The 20,829-nt window shown below is 48.7% G+C and overlaps 6 protein-coding genes across 6 annotated transcripts; 5 read left to right on the forward strand and 1 right to left on the reverse strand. All coding sequences in view use genetic code 12, as the record gives it.

Moving 5' to 3' along the window:
• Positions 1-54: 54 nt before the first annotated feature.
• DIURU_003745 (zinc-dependent alcohol dehydrogenase) lies at positions 55-876 on the forward strand (the record flags this gene model as incomplete). The annotated part of the gene is made up of 1 exon (XM_034156541.1): positions 55-876. One exon carries the CDS (start codon positions 55-57, stop codon positions 874-876), a length of 822 nt encoding a protein of 273 aa, XP_034011462.1.
• Positions 877-1,285: 409 nt separating this feature from the next.
• MMS22 (Mms22p) lies at positions 1,286-5,446 on the forward strand (the record flags this gene model as incomplete). The annotated part of the gene is made up of 1 exon (XM_034156542.1): positions 1,286-5,446. One exon carries the CDS (start codon positions 1,286-1,288, stop codon positions 5,444-5,446), a length of 4,161 nt encoding a protein of 1,386 aa, XP_034011463.1.
• A 1,379-nt stretch (positions 5,447-6,825) lies between these two features.
• On the forward strand, positions 6,826-8,178 carry DIURU_003747 (uncharacterized protein; the record flags this gene model as incomplete). The annotated part of the gene is made up of 1 exon (XM_034156543.1): positions 6,826-8,178. One exon carries the CDS (start codon positions 6,826-6,828, stop codon positions 8,176-8,178), a length of 1,353 nt encoding a protein of 450 aa, XP_034011464.1.
• Positions 8,179-11,065: 2,887 nt separating this feature from the next.
• On the reverse strand, positions 11,066-13,354 carry LEU1 (3-isopropylmalate dehydratase; the record flags this gene model as incomplete). Its single annotated transcript, XM_034156544.1, has 1 exon — positions 11,066-13,354. The coding sequence occupies one exon, from the start codon at positions 13,352-13,354 to the stop codon at positions 11,066-11,068; it is 2,289 nt and encodes a 762-aa protein (XP_034011465.1).
• A 909-nt stretch (positions 13,355-14,263) lies between these two features.
• DIURU_003749 (cullin) lies at positions 14,264-16,645 on the forward strand (the record flags this gene model as incomplete). The annotated part of the gene is made up of 1 exon (XM_034156545.1): positions 14,264-16,645. The coding sequence occupies one exon, from the start codon at positions 14,264-14,266 to the stop codon at positions 16,643-16,645; it is 2,382 nt and encodes a 793-aa protein (XP_034011466.1).
• Positions 16,646-16,883: 238 nt separating this feature from the next.
• On the forward strand, positions 16,884-18,701 carry SWC4 (Swc4p; the record flags this gene model as incomplete). Its single annotated transcript, XM_034156547.1, has 1 exon — positions 16,884-18,701. One exon carries the CDS (start codon positions 16,884-16,886, stop codon positions 18,699-18,701), a length of 1,818 nt encoding a protein of 605 aa, XP_034011467.1.
• Positions 18,702-20,829: the final 2,128 nt, after the last annotated feature.

Genomic DNA, 20,829 nt, shown 5'->3' on the forward strand with positions numbered 1-20,829 from the left:
GACACCGACGGTTCCTTAATTGGCGGCCACGAGGGGGCGGGGGTGGTGGTGGCCATGGGGGACAACGTCACCGGGTGGGAGGTGGGCGATCACGCCGGGGTCAAGTTCGTGCTGCTGTCGTGCTGGAAGTGCGAGTACTGCTACGATGGCCACGAGCAATTGTGCAATCGCCCCGTGTACCTGGGGTACACCCACGACGGCTCCTTCCAGCAGTACGCCACCGTCGACGCCATGGGCGCGCCTAAGATCCCCCAGGACGTGGACTTACTGCGCGTAGGGCCCATTTTGTGCGGTGGCATCACTGTGTACCGCGCGCTCAAGACGACAACGGCGCTGGCGGGGGATTGGGTGGTGATCTCGGGGTGTTCGGGGGGGTTGGGGTCGTTGGCAGTGCAGTACGCCAAGGCGATGGGGTTGCGGGTGGTGGGGATTGATGGCGGCGCCAATAAGAAGGCGGCGGCGTTGGATGGCGGCGTCGAGGAGTTTATTGACTTTACTGAGTGCGATGACGTCATCGGCCGCGTCCACCAGATCACCGGCGGTGGGGCTAAGGGCGCCGTCAACGTGTCGACGCTGCCGCAAGCGATCCAGCAATCAGTCCAGCTCGTCAAGAAGCGCGGGGTGGTGGTGCTTGTGGGGTTGCCGCCCGACACCACCATCACCGCCAACGTGTTGCAGACGGTGCTGAAGGCGGTGCGCATCGAAGGGTCGTTTGTCGGAAACCGTGCCGACACTGACGAAGCCATTGACTTTTTCCGGCGCGGGCTCATCAATCAGCCGTTGACGATAGCGGGGCTCTCCCAGCTTCCCGAGATCTTCGACAAGATGACCCGCGGCGAAATCGTCGGCCGCTACGTCGTCGACACCTATAAGTAAATCAACTATCTGATCAGTAGTTTGAAACAGTCAGCCCCTGGCCTTGATGCGGTCACAATTGACGTAGTTCATAAATATCAGCACACCATTAGTGTCAAAATTTTCATAACAATTCAACTTCTAAGTTTGCTGCCTTAATTAATGAGATGGTCTATGCCTTCAGATGGGCTTTGTGAGCAGATCGCATTGCACCCAGACGCGTCGCCATCAACTCTACCCTATGCCCCCTCATACACGCTACTAGCGTCCCCTGAACTTCAGTAAAGTCCCAGTTTTCCCCATTCGGCTCCTTTAAGGTGTTCCCAAAAAACTTCTAGCTTCGTCTGATCCCGGTGGCTTAACCCTTTTTACCTAGACGTCTTCGCACTCTTCTTGACTAACGCGACTTCCCCCTACACGCGCCTATGAGATGGAGGATGACTACGTGTCCGACTCCCAGAGCGAGGCCGGGGTGGCTTTGGGGGTGGAGGCGGTGGATCGACACCGACTAGAGCGTCTCATCGATGCCATTGCCGACCCGGAATTGCGTCACACCCAGCGCACTCGCTTTCGTCAGCTACTCCCCTCGCCACCACCTGACCCTCGTCCCGAACCGGACCATCCTCTGCCATCACCACTATATGAAGCTGTCCCCCGCCGGCGCCAGCTCCGTAAACGGGCGTTTACTGCGATATACCCCTATATTGCCGACCAAATCAGGTACCTTCGGTTGGCCAACATCAATGACGTCAACGCCCTCTACCAGGAAACTCAGGATTACCACGCCGTGTTGAGAACTTTAGATGGCATGTACCAACGTCACAAACGTCGTTTCCCTCACGACGACAAGTACAAGCCCGAGAGCTTCCAAAAAATCGTCGGAGACTATCGTCGCAAAGCGGCGACGGCGACGGCGACGGCTGCGCCTTCTCAGCAACCTGAACTGCAGTCACAATCAATACCTGATCTGGTGGCCGACAATGTATTCGATTTCGAGGCCAGCGAGGCTAGTCAAGACAGCGACGTTCCTGATGATGTCGCCAGTGATGAGAGCGATACTCTTGCTGAAACCATTAGAGTTGGAGGCCGGGTGTTGTCTCACCGCCTGGCTCTTCGAGGAGTGTTACCAGAGCTGGCCAAGCGACAAGCGATCTGGAAGCCGCGGGCCCCGGCGAAACGACCACGCATCGTCACTCCCAACCGCAAGGGCGTGGCACGCATCAAACCGCTGCACCGTCGTCATCAGTCCGACCGTGATCAACTCCGTAATGAGCTCATCAACGATGCCGATGACGAGGAAGACGAGGGTGATGCATTGGTGCTGATCACCCCAAGAGCGGAGTCTGAAGCTGACATTCTTGCTCGTGAGGCTCAAAGATTCGAACAATATGCGTATGTCTTTGATGATGTTGATCCTAATGAACCTGAACCTGCGTATAATCAGATGGACCTCGTTGATGTTGGGAGGGCTACCCTCACTCCTCCATCACCACCTTCCGACGAGACCCCGCCGTCTCCAATCAGCGTCTATTCAGATGATAGCGACATCCTCGAGTATGATCGAGTAGTTTTGGATGTGCCATCACGACCAAGTCCACTTCCAAAACTGCCAGCAGCTGCAGCGACAGTCAAACGCAAACCACAAGCTCCGCGTAGGCCTCAGCACCCAAAGCAGCCTCGAATCAAACCTCGTCCGCGGGCCCCGGCACGAGTACAAGCGCGACTTGTGCTTGAAAGAAATGGTCATGGTTTGTTGTATCATCAAAAACCTCGCGGATTTGGTGGTCCACAATCAATCGAGCCACTGAATACGACAAGACCCCTAAAAGTGGCCAAAGCATCGACACGTTCAGCCAAGTCTTTGCCAGGTACAGCCAGATCATTGACCGCCACAACTAAACCCTCGACAGCAGCGAGAGTTAAGTCAAAAGCACAGCATCAATCGCGGTTACCATCTCCATATGTTGCTCCTCAATTCACATTACAAATTGAGGCCGAAGCACCGAATGAATATATCCAACGCCATCGCTTTCGCTCAATTATCCCGATACCTTATGACACCACGCCGTCAACGTCTGAATTTGACGTTGAGAAGATGGCCAAAGGAACTTTCTTCATGGATATCAATCAATCCCTCTCACTCCAGATTGGTTCGAAACAGTTTACGCTTTCTCCAATACAACCCCAATCGAACAAAGTGTATCACCAGGCATTAAACACTTTGGCCGATCAACTTAATTCCAGTCTCGATCTTACCGGCGTGTTCGTCAACCTAACGAAATGGCAGGTGTTTCTGCGACCCCAAATTGGCGGTGAAATGCTTCAGCAACTTGTGGCTCGTTGCCAAGCGTCACAATGGTTACCGTACATTATGCTTTTAGCGTTGGCTGCTGAGCAAATCCCAATCCTTGAACAGGCGGCTCTGCAGTATTGGCAAGCATTGTGGCATGAGGAAAGTGTCCCCACCACTTTGGCCAGTGAGATTTTGAAGGCTACGAGATTGTGGTCATCGCTGTTGACACTGGCATTGACATCTGCGCCTTCGGAGTTGCTTGAGTACGCCGTTAGTATGGTCGCACATGCCATAGATGTTAGCCCCATCCCTAGTGATTGGTCAGTGATTTACGTTCTCATTCGTCGTCTTAATGACTGTGAAGAATCGAGTCTCCCCAATCGTGCACTTGATCTTATACTTCATGTATATCATAGTCACCAGTGGGTCTTAGAGGAAAGGATCGTAATCGAGTTGTATGGTGTTGTCAGTCGGCGAAAGTTCGCCAACTACCCAGATGAATGTCACGACCCCGAAATAATGTCCGTGATCAAACTGAGAGAAGATTTCGGCTCTTCCTTCTTCGAACGCTTTTTGATGATATTGTATATCTATGTTGGAGATCTCCCAGTTGAAGATCATCAGACTTACAAAAATCGTCTCAACGCCAAGTTGTATATTCTGCTGCTGCTTCAATACCATGAGCTGCGTGACCAATTCATCATTTACGTTAATCGACTCAACTTCACGTTGTTACTCCATCAAGTTCTTGGGCTGCTGCTCCGTACTCAATTTGACCAACTAGTGAAAGGTGTTGTGTTACACGCGCTGTCTGTGGAGTATACCACCCTTCAAACATCAGTGCAGGCGGTTCAGATTTATTGTGAAACCACTCAGAGCACCGAGCAAATACCAATGGGAGCAATTGCTGCATTACTTGCCAGGTTTGCACTGGAGTTTTTGCGGATTCCGCATATCATGCGCATATGGCGTTTATTTTTGAAAATTTTACTTTCACTTCGAAGTCATTCACAGTTCCCAGAGGTTCTTTCAAATGCGTTACTGTCGTCATTGCCATTAGCATTGATCAAAGATATTCTTCCATTATCGCGTAACATACCTCCGAACCAAGAGCTTTGTGAAAAGATTGAGTTAGTGTTGAATCGAGCCATGAATGACAATGAAAGGCCCGAATTTATTCTGCTTTTGGTTGAGCTTTGGGTTCGCTCTGGTCGCGATAACCTCACCCGAATTGTGTTTGGCCAATTGCCTTATCTTGGTGATAAACGGCTGCAACAATTTTACTCACCGTTAATCCTAGCTTGGGTATTACGATTCGCGCAACCAAATATCAAATCTACATTTGAGGATGCCTGCTATGATCGAATATGGCAGCTGGTTATTCTGTCGCTGGCGCCATCGCCATATTTGGGCCAATTATTGAGTGGTCTTTCCCTTCCAACGACGTTAGGGTCGAACACTGATATGATAGTGCGACTTCTAGACTACTTCCGCAAACGAAATAACACGAGCTTCATCAGAGGATACTTGGACCAGGTGAAGGCTTTATGGAATGCTCAAGGCCGGGAACCCAATGTTAAAAAGTTATACCAATTCTGTGTGGTCGAACTCAAGCGCCGCTTTGCCCAGGAGGTAAAGGAGAACCGACAATTTGCCAGTATCGTTACCGAAACACAGATTGATCGAACCGAGCTTGACGTTATTGACTGGCTTCGGCAGCCGTTACATCAAAAGCTTCAGCAATTTTATCACAGTGTTGCCACTGTAGTTGAGCTGAAGAAAAATGTGGAAATGGAGATACGCAAGTACTTACGCCTTGATGCCGAAGTTATCATGTATGCGATGGTCAATTACTTCAAGTCTTGGAATCAAGCGGTACCCTGGCTTCTTCAAGTGATCCTTCGCGAATGGCTCAAGTTCCTTCCTGATGTTCGGTTAACATCAAAACTACTCGCCTTTTACCGAGAAATGCTTCAATGGATCATCCGATATCCTCAATTGGAGAATGATGTGGTTAACGCCCTCCATCAACTCTTAATCAAGGTCAGTGGGTACGTCGACGTTGGGCCTCGCGACGTGGCATGGGAATACATTAAGGGCAAACAAGTTGACTCACAAGAATGCTTGATGGTGTCAGCGTTACAGCCCCAAATACCGAATACTGATGTTACCAGTGAGCCCTTACTCCTGCCTTCATTGGTTTTGAACAGGCACCGATTGCTTAATCGATTAGAGGAAATTGAGAATCGAGAGGCGAAGCCTGATGTCGGATTACTCGAGTATGAGTTTGTATTTTAACTTAAAGGTTGTCTGGACAACTAATATACAGAATCTATTGACCTCTGAGCTACTGGTTGCTCAATGGTGGTGGATGTTACTATATTTTCAAACCAACAGGTGCTAGCGACTGCTCACGGCACAACTTGTACGGCAAATCCAGCTATGGAGTAGCAGAGATCAAGTATTGTTCAACTGTGAATTTACTGTCTACGTCGTTGGCGTGTGCAACAGCTGAGTTCATTTGGTACTTGATATCTAGCATATTTCACCATAGTTGACTTACAATAATTCGACGTATTTCTTGTTAGATCGAGTTCACAACAACAATACTTCCAGCTTTTCAAAGCCTGCTTTCATGGCATTAGTTATATCCCGTCCGCTAATGAATGTTGCATCGTTTTTGTTTTCACTTGTACATATTGAGCCCTAGTTGAGTTTGTTGGTTTCTAACATATGATATATGACTGACAGGTGTCACTTGCAACATAATTAGCTCGAAGCCGTACTAAATTGTGGTGGATTTCACTCACGAAAGATTTCCAGGCCGACTAGTGCCTTTAGGATTCCAGCGATGGGCAGTCTCATCACGTTGAATGGTTCCGCTATCCGCCCGCATTCCACCGCAAGGGTAAGGAGCCTCGTGACGAGATGCGAATGAGGCTTGCAGCAACCCTGTGGAATACAGTGCGTAACACCAAAATCAAAAGTTACCACGGGTAGACTCATTTAATCTGTGGCACCTGCTCGGCTAAACGTGAAAATCATTGACTGGTCACAGCAATCCGCCGTCAGGAGCTTTCGATTGTCTTTCGCTCAACCGCCTACTCGATAGTTCCCTACCCCAATGCAGAGATAGTACAGGGTATTAGTTTTACCTGTTGGCAATTGCTATCGGCGATGTTATCAATGATAAAGCGTGGCTGCTTTTATAGATATCAATGGAAGAATTTGACGATCATGGCGCCGTGCAATCAGTGACTCAACATGATCGCTTAATCCGTAGGCTAATCATGATATAACTTGCAGGTACCAATGAAGCGACTATAGAACATACACTTGAAAGCGGTGTAGGGCCCCAGCCGTGACATCCACACATCCACGATAACCCCCTGCCCATCGCGATTCGTGTGTTGGATTGACGATAGCTGGAGAATGTGTGACCCTCTGCGCCGAGGCAGAGCATTCCTTCGTGGCGCGAACGATATCGGGTGTACAAATAGACGAGCACAACTATATGCAAGACACACTTTTCAGCGCACCATAAAAGCCCACCCACCTTTACATATCTCTTCACTCCCTTATTTCCGAAGTATTGAGGTTGTTTTCCGACTCACACCGAGTACCCCAACCGCAAACCTTGGAGAAACACTAAGGGGCAAATTATTCTCAAGCAAAACATGGCTCGCGCCAGTAAGGAACGTCTTGCTTCAAAGAAGGCTGGGAAGGCTGACGTTATCTCATTCAGAGTAAGAAAAATGAAGTGTCTCGAAAAAGAGGCTAACATCATCCTCCCAGAATGCAGCCACCTCAATCCCAACGATGACTCAATTGAAAATCTCTGCCAGAATTTTGATGTCAAAGGAGGATTTATCAACAAGTTCAACGAGCTTTGTATGCGCAACACCGGCCCACATGAGCCGAAAATTGACATGAACTACATTGTCAAAGCTTTCGTTGGTGTGATCGGCAAAAAGGTTGGGATTACGGACTCCTCACCCATTTACTTGAAGATGCACAAATGTCTGACATTGGAAAAGATTGAAGACATCCTTTGGAACGAATGGCTTGATCCCTGTGAGATTATGGCCAAGGCGTTTCTGTTGCACAACAGAAGGGGAATACATGTCAACGCTTACGTTAACAACACTGCCCGCATACCCCTCATCTTTTCGGCAATCGCGCTGCTGGCCAAGACCTTGGAAAACGCTTTGACGATCTGTCATGAAATTTTCGAGGTGTTGAAAGAAAATGATCGTCTGTGGTACAAATCAATCTTCATAGACAAACCAATCGTCCTTACGCAAACTGTCGAGTGGACCATTGTCTGCCCTACTCTGTATGATTATCAGGGCACCACTTTGGATCAAAAGCGTTACAAAAAGATCAATGAATTCCTCGACTTCTCAGAGGGTGCTAGTGACAATCTCTGGAATGTCGGTAAACTTGAAGCTACTGCGACGTATCTTCAATGCTCTGAACACTATGACAAGTCTTTCAAGTACAGGGTGCATCTTCGGAATGTGATACTGAGTTTCTCATTGTATCAGAACCCTTTGGAGGAACTGGTTGCGTATACTATCGCCCGAGTGGTTGAGACAACACTGGGCGCCTGGTTTCGGTCTGATTGGATTTTGAGCAAGGCTGCCAAAAAATTGTTCGAGTGTAGAACTTGGAGGGCATTTGAAGAGTGGTGTGCGGAGAACATGGTGCAACCCCGTGCAATCATGGGGAAAATCTTCGTCGTTTCGAATCAGCCCAATCAAGATGAGTCGTCAATTTTAAATGACCATAATTACGTGCCGTTTTTGGCGTACCAATGTGGGCTTTTGAGAAAACTCTCACGGGAGTGCTCATGGGAGGAAGTGTCTATCAGGGGTACTGCAATTATCGAGAAATTGATGAGACTGCAGGAATACTGGTGGGAACCCCGCTTGCCGACAGGGTCACCATTGCTGGCGATTCAACTCCTGCAAAGAATTGAAGCGTTTCGTGCGCTTCCGACGCTTGCTTCTGGTTACCCTCACCAATGAATCACTGACGTGGCTGACATGGCTGACATCAAATAATCGATGTTTTACCACGTCGGAGCCTTGTCGTGTATAACAAGATTAGCGAGATATTAATGAATGGAACAGAGTACACAGTCTGAAACTTAAACTGTAGCATTGTAGCACATTGAACAGTCAACGTTTAATGTGATGACTTCGTCCAGAAGGCAAGCGTTGAACATGGATGACTGCAATATGGTCGAAACCATCAGACTTCACAGTACATGGGCATTACCAAACTCTCCCAAAGTGGCATCAACCAAGGTTCTAGCAATTCCAATAATTTATCTGCAACCCCAACACCACAATTCCTGATCAATTTAGGCTCATTCAACCAAGTCATTTTCCATTAAAACTAGATTCGGCGATTGATCTTTGAAGGTTTGTTCGCTTCAATTATTGTCTTGACAAAATTGCTAGATTGGATAAGGGCTCCGAACCGCATTCAATTGATATGTGATACGTACTTATATCATATTAAATAGCCCAGTCGACGTCTAATGTGGTTGCTAAAGGTTTATGGGTAGCATTGGTTTTGAGTGGTTAATTACATGAGTTCTAGTGTAAATTGGCCAAAACAGCTCGATATTAAGAGCTGTAATGTGTTGTGGTTTTTCGCACAACCAGCATCATTACTGGTTGAGAATTTTGCGGGTGCGCAGAAATCGACGGGGGGTGATTTTATGCACTGGCTCTCGCGCGACATTTGGTGGTTGCCACAATGAGAACTATCACCAAAGTACAAACCGCCAACGCCCCTTCCCCCGCTGCTCTGTACTCCCAGGCAGTGAAAGTTAATGGTACGTATGACAATGGCTGATTGCCAGTTTACATTGAGATAAATATTAACGTCAGGTTTCATCTACGTGTCCGGCCAAGTACACCACACCCCCTCGGGCGACACCCTCGCCGACGCTCTGACTGCTGAAAAGGCTGAGCAATGTATCCTTAACGTCAAGAACGTGTTGGAGGCCGCTAATCTGGACTTAGCTCACGTGGTCAAGTGCACATGCTTCTTGATCGACAGTTCCCCGAGTTCAACGAGGTGTATGCCAAATACTTCGGTGCCACTAAGCCCGCAAGACTGTGTGTTGCTGTTAAGCAATTGCCTTTGGGCTGCACAGTAGAAGTTGAGGCCATTGCCATTGGGAAGCTGTGATTCATTACTTTAAGTATTACGCTCCATTATAAAAAAAAAATTAGGCTGACCTCGATTTTTCCAGTCTGTTGGTCAAGGAGGCGTCATCTAATGCATATCAATTGGTTAACGTCGATGCCTTGATAACAAATTCAATGGACTATCTGCGAGTTGGTCACTTTGCCATAGTGGAAAGCGATTATCAAGTCCATTGGTCTACACACTGTGAAACCATGGAGTGATTTTGGCCAGTACTAAGATATTCCCGTTATCAGAAAACACGCTAACCAATCGAAAAACCTCATCACTCTGAGATTGTTTTAGGTAACAACTGGTTTACGAAGTTTGGGTGTCCAGCAAAACTATTGAGGAACCAACGATATCATTTCCAATTGCGTTAAGATAGACATGTTACTTCCCCAGCCATCTTATCGGCTGATGACGGTACCAATTGCACGCCCATTGTTCGAGATAAGCTTCAAGTTTCGAACTTTCAACAAAAGGTCGTCGTTATTTTTGATCTCAGGCAAATTTGTTTGAAAATCCTAATTTATTGCCACCCCCCCTTCCCCATTCTTAAGGACACCGAAATCCAGTTGATCCCAGACTATCTATAAGTGTACATTAATTTCTACCTGTAAAAAACGATTGTAAGAGACTCTAAGAGAGCCACTCCAAAACTATCATCGCTAAATGCTATGGCGGCTTCATTGATTGCAAAATGCCCGTTCATACTTCGAATCGTATAACTTCCTGTGAGGCTAAGCATTTTCTTACTGATTAGCCGATACATTTAACACTTGTTGACTCATTCGCCGGCCTTAGTGCATCCAATATACAATATTCAAAATACGTGTTTTGACAATTTTCATACATTTACTGTTATCAGACAAACTTTCGCAAGCCATACAGGCTTTTTATATACTTTGTGAATCTTCATAATCAAAACAAACAGGAGATTCCAAAATTCAGCCTTACATTTTGAATCTTTGGAATTCCATAAAAGTACAAAACGTGTTTTATGTTGTATAGAATGCGCACCTGGGGTTCTTTGACTAGGTCAGAAAGCATCTATGCAGGGTAATTACCAGAATACTGTCTACGGACAAGGGTATGGTTTAGTTCCGTCTTCACGGAGGACCAGGTCACATGGGAAAAGGCAAAGACTCCTCCTACCTAGAAGGGACTAGGGGCGAGCCTCGCGATGCCGCAGTGGCAAAAGTGGCTTAGCCAATGTCGTGGTCAATGTCGCTTTAACCATTGTCCAAGTGGTGACAGCTAGTGCCGTGTACGGCACTAGGTGGCAAATTGAGTCATGCCTGTAGTGGCCATGTCGTAGTTCACGGCCCTGTGAAACCCGCAGTAATCCTAAACTCGTAATATTTAAACTCGGCGGGATGTCGGGATTAGAACCAAGTTATCAACAGCTAGATATCATCATATCTAAGACGGTTCTGATCTCGATATCCCGCCTTTTTTTTATGCCGGATTTTTAGAGGGCACAGTGAATCTTCTGGAATTATACAATATTTTAGCAAGTTGTCCGCGTGGCCTAATGGTAAGGTATCACTTTCCGGCGGTGGGGATTGCGGGTTCGAGTCCTGCCGTGGACTTCCTTTTTACCTTTAATTGCAAATAAATTGTATGTCAGAGATTCGTGTCTTTTTGCACATTGTCGTTCAAAATACAGTGTTGCTAGGTTTGTCGTCCATTAATATATCGTAATGCAATCTACCATTCCTGAGTCTTCAATCCGTAAGCGCTCTTCTTCGACCCCTTAATCGGCTTGATCAACTTCGACCCGCCTTCCAAAAACGAGAACTTATCGCGTCTCATTGCCTCGTACTTTTGGATATCGGCTTCCTTTTGTAACGTGAGGCCAATGTCGTCAAGCCCGTTGACGAGGCAGTGTTTGCGGAAGTCCTCAACGTCAAAGTGGTCGACCAACACCTCGCCGGTGTTGCCGTCTCTGATCTGTTGTTTGGGGAGGTCGATGGTCAACTTGTGGCCCTGTTCAACCACGGGAACTACCTTATTCTTAATGACGTCTTCGGGCACCCGGATCGGCAACAACCCGTTTTTGAACGAGTTGTTGTAGAAAATGTCACCAAACGACGGCGCAATCATCGAACGGATACCGAAGTCTTGGAGCGCCCACGGTGCGTGCTCTCTCAGCGAACCGCAGCCAAAGTTGTCACCAGTGACCACCAACACTTCGGTTTCCGGTTGAGTGTTGAGGATAAAGTCGGTGGCGACGTCCTTACCATCGACTTGGTTGAATCTCCATTCGTAAAACAACCCATTCTTGAGCCCCGTGCGCTTGATCGTCTTCAAAAATTGTTTAGGGATGATGGCATCGGTGTCGACATTAGCCTTGTTTAATACTGCTGCCACCCCGGTGACTTCAGTGAACGGTTGCATACCCAGAGCAGCACCAGTAGGGGCCGCCGCCAGCTTCACGGGGATATCATCGAGGCGCTCTTCCACGCCAGCGGTGGAGTTGTCCAACGGCTGCTTTTCGTGCTCGTAGACAGCGTCTTGCAAAGCCTTGTCTTCCTCTTCCGACCCAACCTTGACCGCGGGCTCGTCGGCGGTGTTGTACTCAAACTGGCGGATATCGGTGAAGTGACCCTTGATCGCCGCCGCCGCCGCCATCGCCGGCGACATCAAGTGAGTGCGGGACCGCGCCCCTTGTCTGCCTTCGAAGTTACGGTTGGAGGTCGATGCACAACGTTCTTCGGGGTCCAAGATGTCGGGGTTCATCCCGAGACACATCGAGCACCCAGCTTCTCTCCATTCGAAGCCAGCGGCCTCAAAGATCTTGTCAAGCCCTTCGCGCTCGGCCTGCGCCTTCACCAAACCCGAACCAGGCACCACAAGCACTTGCTTGACGTTAGCGGCCTTGTGGTGGCCCTTAGCGACCCTCGCAGCCGCCCGCAAGTCTTCGATACGCGAGTTGGTACACAGACCAATAAACGCCTTGTCGATAGTGATTTCTTGCAACGGGGTGTTAGGTTTGAGGCCTTGGTATTTGAGCGCCCGTTCAATGGCAGCCTTTTTGTTGGCGTCGTTGGTGTCGGCGGGGTCAGGCACCTTACCGGTGATGGGCAACGCGTCCTGAGGCGAATTACCCCAGGTAATGGTGGGGACGATGTCCAGCGCCTTGATGGTAATGTCGTAGTCAAAGTGGGCGCCTTCGTCAGAATAGAGCGTCTTCCAGTACTTGAGGGCCTTGTCCCATTGGTCGCCCAGCGGCGCCAACGGCCGGCCCTTAATGTACTCAAACGTGGTGGCATCAGGGGCGATCATCCCCGCCCGGGCCCCAGCCTCAATCGACATGTTACAAATGGACATTCTCGCTTCCATCAGCAAGTTTTCGATGGCTTTGCCGGCAAATTCAATCACGCACCCGGTACCACCAGCAGTACCGATGACGCCAATGACGTGGAGGACAAGGTCCTTCGAGGTGATGCCGTCGGCCAAGTCGCCGTCAACGGTGATTCTCATGTTTTTCAGCTTGGCTTGGATCAAGCATTGAGTGGCAAGCACGTGTTCCACTTCCGAAGTACCGATACCAAAGGCGAGAGCACCAAACGCGCCGTGGGTCAGGGTGTGGGAGTCCCCACATACCACGGTGGTCCCGGGCAACGTGAACCCTTGTTCAGGCCCAATAACGTGGACAATCCCTTGACGGGGGTCGTCCATACCGAAAAAGGGAACGTCGAACTTCTTGACGTTTTCAATGAGGGTCTTCACTTGCAACTTGGAGTCGGGCTGGTCGATGAACGAGTCGATGTCCTTCATCTGCGCTCTCAGCACCGTGGGGATGTTGTGGTCCAATGTCAGCATCACGCAGTCCTTGCGGCGGACCTGGCGCCCGGCGTTGGCCAACCCTTCAAACGCTTGCGGCAGCGTCACTTCGTGTACCAAGTGGCGGTCGATGAAAATGAGATAGGACAGGTCGTCCTGGGTGACGATGTGGTCGTCAAACACCTTGTCGTAGAGAGTTCTCGGCGCCATGGTTGTCGGTGGTGAGGTGATTGCGGGGGGAGGAGGTTTTTTTTTATATTGTCGGTGAGTGCGCCTGGACCCGGCGGGGTGGCTCCGGTAGCGGGCCGGAACCGGCCATCGCCCAAACCAGCCAATAGATCCGTGGCAGTTACCAAGCATGCCCAATCGTCAAGATTTGGAGATGGTGGCAATATTGTTGATAAAAGCACACCTTTAAGATCGTCATTAAGTTTTCACTATCAAACACTAATAACTTGAAACCCAAGTCCAAATAATGAGTAGAGTGGCACGATCGCGGGTTTGGGCGGTATGACTCACGCACTTTCAAAAAACACCGAGCTGGTGGAGTGATTCCACCAGAAGTCAAAAGATCAACTCATGTTGTTGGTGTTTTTTTTCTAGAAACTCGTCGACTTACGATATTAAAGTAAAACATCAGAATATACAATGCCCCGAAGAATTTGTCATTTTCGTGATTGAAGAGTTCCTCGATGAAATTACCTATTTTTCGCGGTTCGGGAGTTCGCACTAAAATTAAGACGCGTGCCGAAACCGGTGTCAGCTACTACTTGTTTTACGTCAGTAAAATAGTTCGAAGGAAAACCATTTTCCGCTTGTTCGTTGAGTTGTCATTATTGACTATGCCGCTGGCGCACTCGCCTCTTACCTATATCGTGGGTGCTCTTCGGCCGTTGGCCACTACTCTGTCTTCGCTGATACCGCTTACTCTCTATCTCTCGTTACAACCTCTATCCAAAACTTCCAAGTCGTTCCCTCGACTATCTGATCCTGATCAACTATTCCCCTGCCTCAAATTTCATCGTGCAACCTCATGTATCTTGCTTTCTATCTCTTTTTCCATTTGCCCCACCTCCATTTTTACCATCGTTGGTGCCACCCGTATCGCCGCGCGCGACGATGAACCGGTCAAAGATACGCCCCCCACGACGGCTGCGTCTCACCGAAGGCTCGGCCGCCGACTTTGATGCTCTGTGGCAGGTGCTTGCCGAGGCGTTTGCCCTGATCCAGCGGAAGCGCATCTCCCATTTACTGTACGAGCAGCTCCACCGACGAGCTTACTTGATGGTAATCCAGAAACAGGGGGCAAAACTTTACGACAACGTCAGCCAGCTTATCCAGGCCCACCTCAGCAGCCGTCGTGACGAGATTATCGCCATGACCGCTGCTGACGACACATTCGTTCAGGCAGTGCTCCAAGAATGGGACGAACATCTACAAGCGATGCGCTACATCAGCGACATCCTCATGTACCTCAACCGCAACTACGTCAAGGACCACAAGCGGCTTATGGTGTACGACCTTGGCATCTCTCTCTTTGGCACCCACTTTGTCGCTGCCGGCAACCATGAGGTGGGGCAGCGCGTGATCGGGGTCATTCTCGATGAAATCACCAAATCTCGCCAGGGTCAGGTGATCACGCTGACAGCGTTGATCTCTCGTACAGTGGCGTTGATGGAGATGCTTGTTGATCATAATAATGGTGACATCGTTTTCGGTGAAGACAACTTTTATACCGCTCAGTTCGAGCCCCAATTTCTCGCTCGCCTGGAGACATTTCTTTACGAGCTCGCCGCCCAGTGGGCGCTGACAGGCGACGGGACGGTGTACGTGGAGCAGATTCTGTCGTTCATTCGTGATGAGCAGCTACGAGTGGCCTCGTATCTTCCCCAACGAACTGCCGATAAGCTTGCCGAATTAATCAACAATATTTTGATTAACGACCGTATTGATGCTCAGCTTTCGCTTCCTGGGGGTCTCGGCAGTCACCTTGATACGGTAGTGGCGGCAGTCACCGGCTCTAGTATTGTCAACTACAGCTACTTCGAGATGCTTTACCAATTGTTTGGTCGTGTATCTGAGGACTACAAGCTTCTATGCTCTCGTATCCGTGATGGGGTTGCAACGATGGCGCCAAAGCTTGTTGATATGTGTCGTCAACAGGCCAACAGCGACGGTAAAAAGATGCTGGCGTCGCAGTTCGCGATCAAATGGGTTCACATGGTGCTTGACTTGCTGAACCAGTTGTACACGTTGTGGGAACGGCTGTTTGATCGCAATTTAGCCATTGAGGGTGCATTTACTGAGGCAATCAAGGATGTGGTCAATCGGGCGCCCAAAAAGGCGGTGACGCTGCTGGCTCCAGAAACCCTTTCAGTATACATGGACCACCATATTAAGCAGCTTCAAAAGCAGCTGGCTGATGTCGGTGACGCCAGCTGCCAACTGGTGGTGGACAACTCGCTCAAATTTCTCCGTTATATTCGGGATCGAGACGCGTTCGAAGTGCACTACGCCAACCACTTTGCCAAACGGTTTCTCAACGCGAAGCAGGCGGGAGCTAATACAATTGAAGAGATGATATTAGCACGGCTAGCCGAGGAGATGGGGGTGAACTCGCTTGAACAAGTGATGAAGATGAATAACGACATTAAAGCTCTGCGTGACATCAACCAGGTGTGGCGCCAGCAGAAATCCCCCGTCGATTTGGAGGTGAAGATCTGTAATGCCCAGGACTGGCCGCTGGCTATGACGAAAAATTATCAGGAATCGTCGGTAATATGGCCCCAGGCAGTGAGACAAACGTTACGCCAATTCGAAGAGTTTTGGCGTGGCGGCCAGCGCAACGAGAACAAGCTGCTTCATTGGACGGCTAAGTTTGGCCTGGTGGATATGCGCATCACGTACCCTCTGAGAACGTACGAAATCACCCTTGCCACCTACGCCGCAATCATCATGCTTCTTTTCGCCCCGCAGTCAGTGGACGACAATGGCCATCCGGTGCTGGCGTTTGAAGAGAACCGCGAGTTCACGGTAGCAGAGATTCAGGAGCTCACGGGGATTCCCGACAGTGATCTCCGCCGCCACCTCCAACTGATTGCAGTGGCACCTCGACTGCGGCTTTTAGTAAAGACACCCATGTCGAAAGAAGTGAATGACGGCGATAAGTTCCGTCTCAACCATGCGTTCAAGCTGCCGAGTGTTAAGGTTAAAGTGTTGACAGTGTCATCGTCTTCAGCGCCACTGAAGAGCGAGCAGCAAGATATCGATCATGCCGTAGTTGAAGGTCGCAAGCTTGAAGTGAACGCCGCCATTGTGCGGGTACTCAAATCACGTCGCCAAGTCGATCACAACGAGTTGCTCCAGGAGCTTGTGAAAATGCTTTCGCTGCGCTTTCGTCCACTGGTGTTGGTGATGAAGCAACAGATCGACGACTTGATCGACCGGGAGTACCTTAAGCGCGACGAAGATAACCGCAACTTGTACCACTATGTGGCCTAAACCCCCGAGATACCTCAAATGTATATATCTATAGGCATTTGTCATGCGCAGGATTCGACTAAGAGTTTTTCACCTTACCGTAGCACTTCTTGCTAAGGTGAAAATAAATCGTTGACTCAATATCGAAATGATACCCGTAAATATTATATCATGAAGACTAGTTTTGTTTACATTGTTCACACCCCTCGATATCTCGATGTTCGTGCGGCTCGCGAAAAACTCATCTGTACCGCCATCCATGTCCGCCAACGACGTCTTGGATGTGCTCAACATCTCGCGAGAAGAGGTGCTGAAGCAGCCTCAGAAAAAGCGTGTCAAGACAAGCAACGATGCCTCCAAACAAACGGGTATGGCGCGTGAGCTTTACTCGCTTTTGGGGCCAAACACCCCACCGGTCAATCTCAATCAAAACACCAAGAATATGTTCTCCAAAGATAAACTCAAGATGAAAGTGCTGCCGTGGACACGAATGCCGTTCGAAGTCAATGGGAAAACCTTCCATCATTGGGTGAAAGGGTCACGGGAATTGTTGGATCAAGAGCAGGGCACGAAGCCTTACTTCTTCGATAAATTCAATATTAAACTTGAGACTCCCGCTCTTTGTGATAAGGAAACATATGAAAAGATTGTCGAGGATATCAACAAAGAACTCCAGGCAGCTAAAACGAAAAAGGATGAGGTGAAGCAAGAGGCTGAAGATACCTCCAATTCTAAGAAGAGTGTCGCACCTGGAAACACCAAAGATGACTCAAGCACGACTGTCTCCAAAGCTAAGGAGGATACTAAATCTACTGACGACACCGAAAGCAAGGATGATAAAAACTCGACCGATGGCGATAAGCCTAAGGAAGGTGACGAAGAGCGGTCTAAAAAGACTGACGCCGAAAAGGAAACAGATGAAAAGACAAGAAAGGACAGTGATGCTACTGATTCCAAATCTCAAGACTCCAAGCTGCGGAAACGTAAAGCCAACGAGATGGAAGATGCTGACGACGAACCTGTGGCGAAGGTCGATTTTTCGTACGAAGAAACGGAATATTTGTGGGATCTTTGTCAAGTTTTCGAACTCAAGTGGCCTATTGTCTATGATCGCTACAACTATATGGATACCAATCGGAGTCTAGAGGAGCTTAAGGAGCACTTTTATCGTGTTTGCATCAAACTTCTTGAGGGCACCGGTGCTTCCTCAACTAACGACGATTTCATCAGCCCCGCTCCCAACTCGGCTCTTGTGGACTCTCTCAAAGCATTCAGCCGCAAGCGTGAGACGGACCGCAAGGTATACCTTGAAAATTTATTGAAGCGTACCCCTGCCGAAATCGCCGAGGAAGAACTGCTTGTCATCGAGGCTCGCCGTTTCGAAATGGCAGCAAAGAAAATGCTCATGGAACGGTCGAACTTACTTGCATTATTGGATTCGCCGCTGACCACCCAACTGGTGCAACTGTACCAACTGTCGCAAGGTCTCAGTACTTTGTACAACAACTTGATGATATACGACAAAAACCAAAAGCGGAAGCTGTCGCTGGTATCCGCATCGACTACAAAACTGTCGCAGAACCCGGTGCCACCGGCAATTCCCCCGGTGGCGTCGCTGCTGATTCGCCGCGATCGTGCTTTCCAGACTCATCTTCAGCAATATCTTGCAACGTTTCTCAAGCAGGGGCTGGCCCCGGTTCCTACAGCGCAAGGCAATGCGATCAAGCAACTATTGCAAAAGCGGTTGACGCAGAAAGAAGAAGACGCTTATGGCCTCCACTATCACTCCACAGAAAAGATGGTACAAGGTGTCACTCTCCGGTCAGCGCAACGGTTACCTGCACTCCAACAAAAGCAATCAACGCTCAAGCTGGTGCAAATGCTCTTACAGGAACTCGACATTCCCACTGGTGGCGGTACCACATGGCGTCCACTCATGCCCACTCGCAAAACTATGGCCAAGTACGATGAGGTAATTCGAGCAGCAGTGACGTTGATTGATGTTAAGAAGGCAAGAGATAAGTTAGAGGCTGAGATTCGACTTGTTAAAAGTCAGAGGGGCAATCATCTCCAGTGAGACCTGATATTATGCCGTTTTGCAAATCTCCCCCTGACGAATTTTAAATTGCACATCAAATAGATATCAAGTCACAATCGCAGTATATTGAACAATGGAAAATACTCCGTGTTTTTTTTTTCTTTATCATGATGGGGCATGATTGAATAGAAATATTTATCGGACTTTTGCGCTTATTCCAACACATCCAAACTCTCTAGTAGTTAGATGCAGATATAGCGTGAAAGCTCCATTTTACGAATTTTTGAATAATGTGGTACGTAAACAAGCATTAGTGGGATGATTACGTTGTCAATGGTAAGGACAAAGAATTTAGCCTTAGATACTGCGTGATTAAGCGGTTTATATATGCTAATATCATTCATTAAAACCTAATGGATTGTGGAGCGAAACCTCTTCCCTGCCGCAGGGCTGTCAAGCTCATCCTCACACCCATTTTTTAGCTGGTGACTGCATTTTGGCGGCCACTTTATGCCTACCCCGAATACGACTCTCGAGCCGACTTTTTTTTTTTTTATCTATAAGTATGCATTAATATCTACATGTGAAAAACGATTGTAGAAGATGTTGGCATGCTAGTGCATTGCCGTCCTCGGATGTATCCGACCTGGGCACGGCAGCCGCCGGTTCCCCCTGACCGGGGCGCGTCCGCCCTCGGTCTTATGAGACCGCGCGTTTGCCAAGCCGTGCCTTGAAACATCGCTTTGCTCCCACCTAATCAGTACATAGCCGCACGACCCCCCAGCCATGGAGGTCGTATACTTAATTAGCGGATCCTAACTCCCGATTGAATACATACTGTTTGCCCCGGTAACTCCTGACCATGAACAGCTCCTTACCGGCGGGGTCATCCGAACCTCGAGCCTATTCTGGCCATTAGAAGACTCCAAGAGCCGCCTACTTTTTTTTTTTTTCCATAAACTTGCATTAGTATCTATCTATCGTCTGTAAAAATAACTTATAACCTTCACCTAAGGTCGACTAAGAAAAAACATCAAGAATTTGATACCCGCGACTCGCGGAAGTTACACCTACCACCATGACAAAAATAAAAAAAAAAACAGATAAGATATCTGCGAGTTGAGAAGCAAGAACAAATTGCAAACCTGTGAGAGAATAATAACTGAAGTAGGGTGCTCCAGTAAAGGGGGGAATGTGTACCCTGGTCGGCCACCAATTAGCCAGTGTGAGGTCACTATCGACGTCATCCAAAAATTTGTCACTCCCGACAACCCCGCTCAATCGACCCGACTACCACCCATCCTTTTTTTTTCGCAGAGTTCCAACTTGACGCGGGACCCTTTCCCTTGTCAAGCGACACTTTACACCAGAAACACAACGTCTTTGGTAGTATAACGGTTAGTATTTCCGCTTGTCACGCGGGAGATCGGGGTTCGATTCCCCGCCAAAGAGAATTTTTCTCGCCCACATAATCATATGTCTCGGTAAACCCCACTATCGAAAACTCCGATGAATATCATTTAGACTAAATGTTCCTCATTGATTATTACGACTAAAAAAAAAACAAAAATGAGCTTAGGCTACATTTTCACACATTGCCAGTTTTTGAAGAAATCAGATAACTATAAAAGGGCGAAACCCAGCCCTGAAAACATATTTATTACGCCATGAGCAAAGTCTCAAGAACTACAGGTTTACTCAACATTAGGGCTACAAAGCTGAATTCCCAGACCCCAATAGCGCTAAGGCTAGCGGATTTTTAAGGGATAGCGAGATCAGAGTTTGTCGTGAGAGAAACTCGCTGGTGGATGGTCCCACTGGCACACCCCATGTTAGCGTAGGTAGCCCGACCACATTGTCACCAAAACCCGTGGACCCGTCTCTTCGAGGTCGCGAGCGCGACACCCCGCCCGCCCCCTCATACCAGCCGACTCCCCTGGGAACCAGCCCCCCGCCCGCACCTTCCCAGACATGCCCACTACCGTTGTTGCATTTGTTGTTGGCTTAATCAGTAGATACTTTTTAGGTGGTGTGGCTGTTCCTTTTTGCATCATCAGTTGTTTTGCTTCATTCCACATCAATCTGGTATAGTGNCCGCCCGCCCCCTCATACCAGCCGACTCCCCTGGGAACCAGCCCCCCGCCCGCACCTTCCCAGACATGCCCAC

Source organism: Diutina rugosa (genome assembly GCF_008704595.1).
Source record: "Diutina rugosa strain CBS 613 chromosome Unknown scaffold77_size38895, whole genome shotgun sequence".
NCBI lineage: Eukaryota > Fungi > Ascomycota > Pichiomycetes > Serinales > Debaryomycetaceae > Diutina > Diutina rugosa.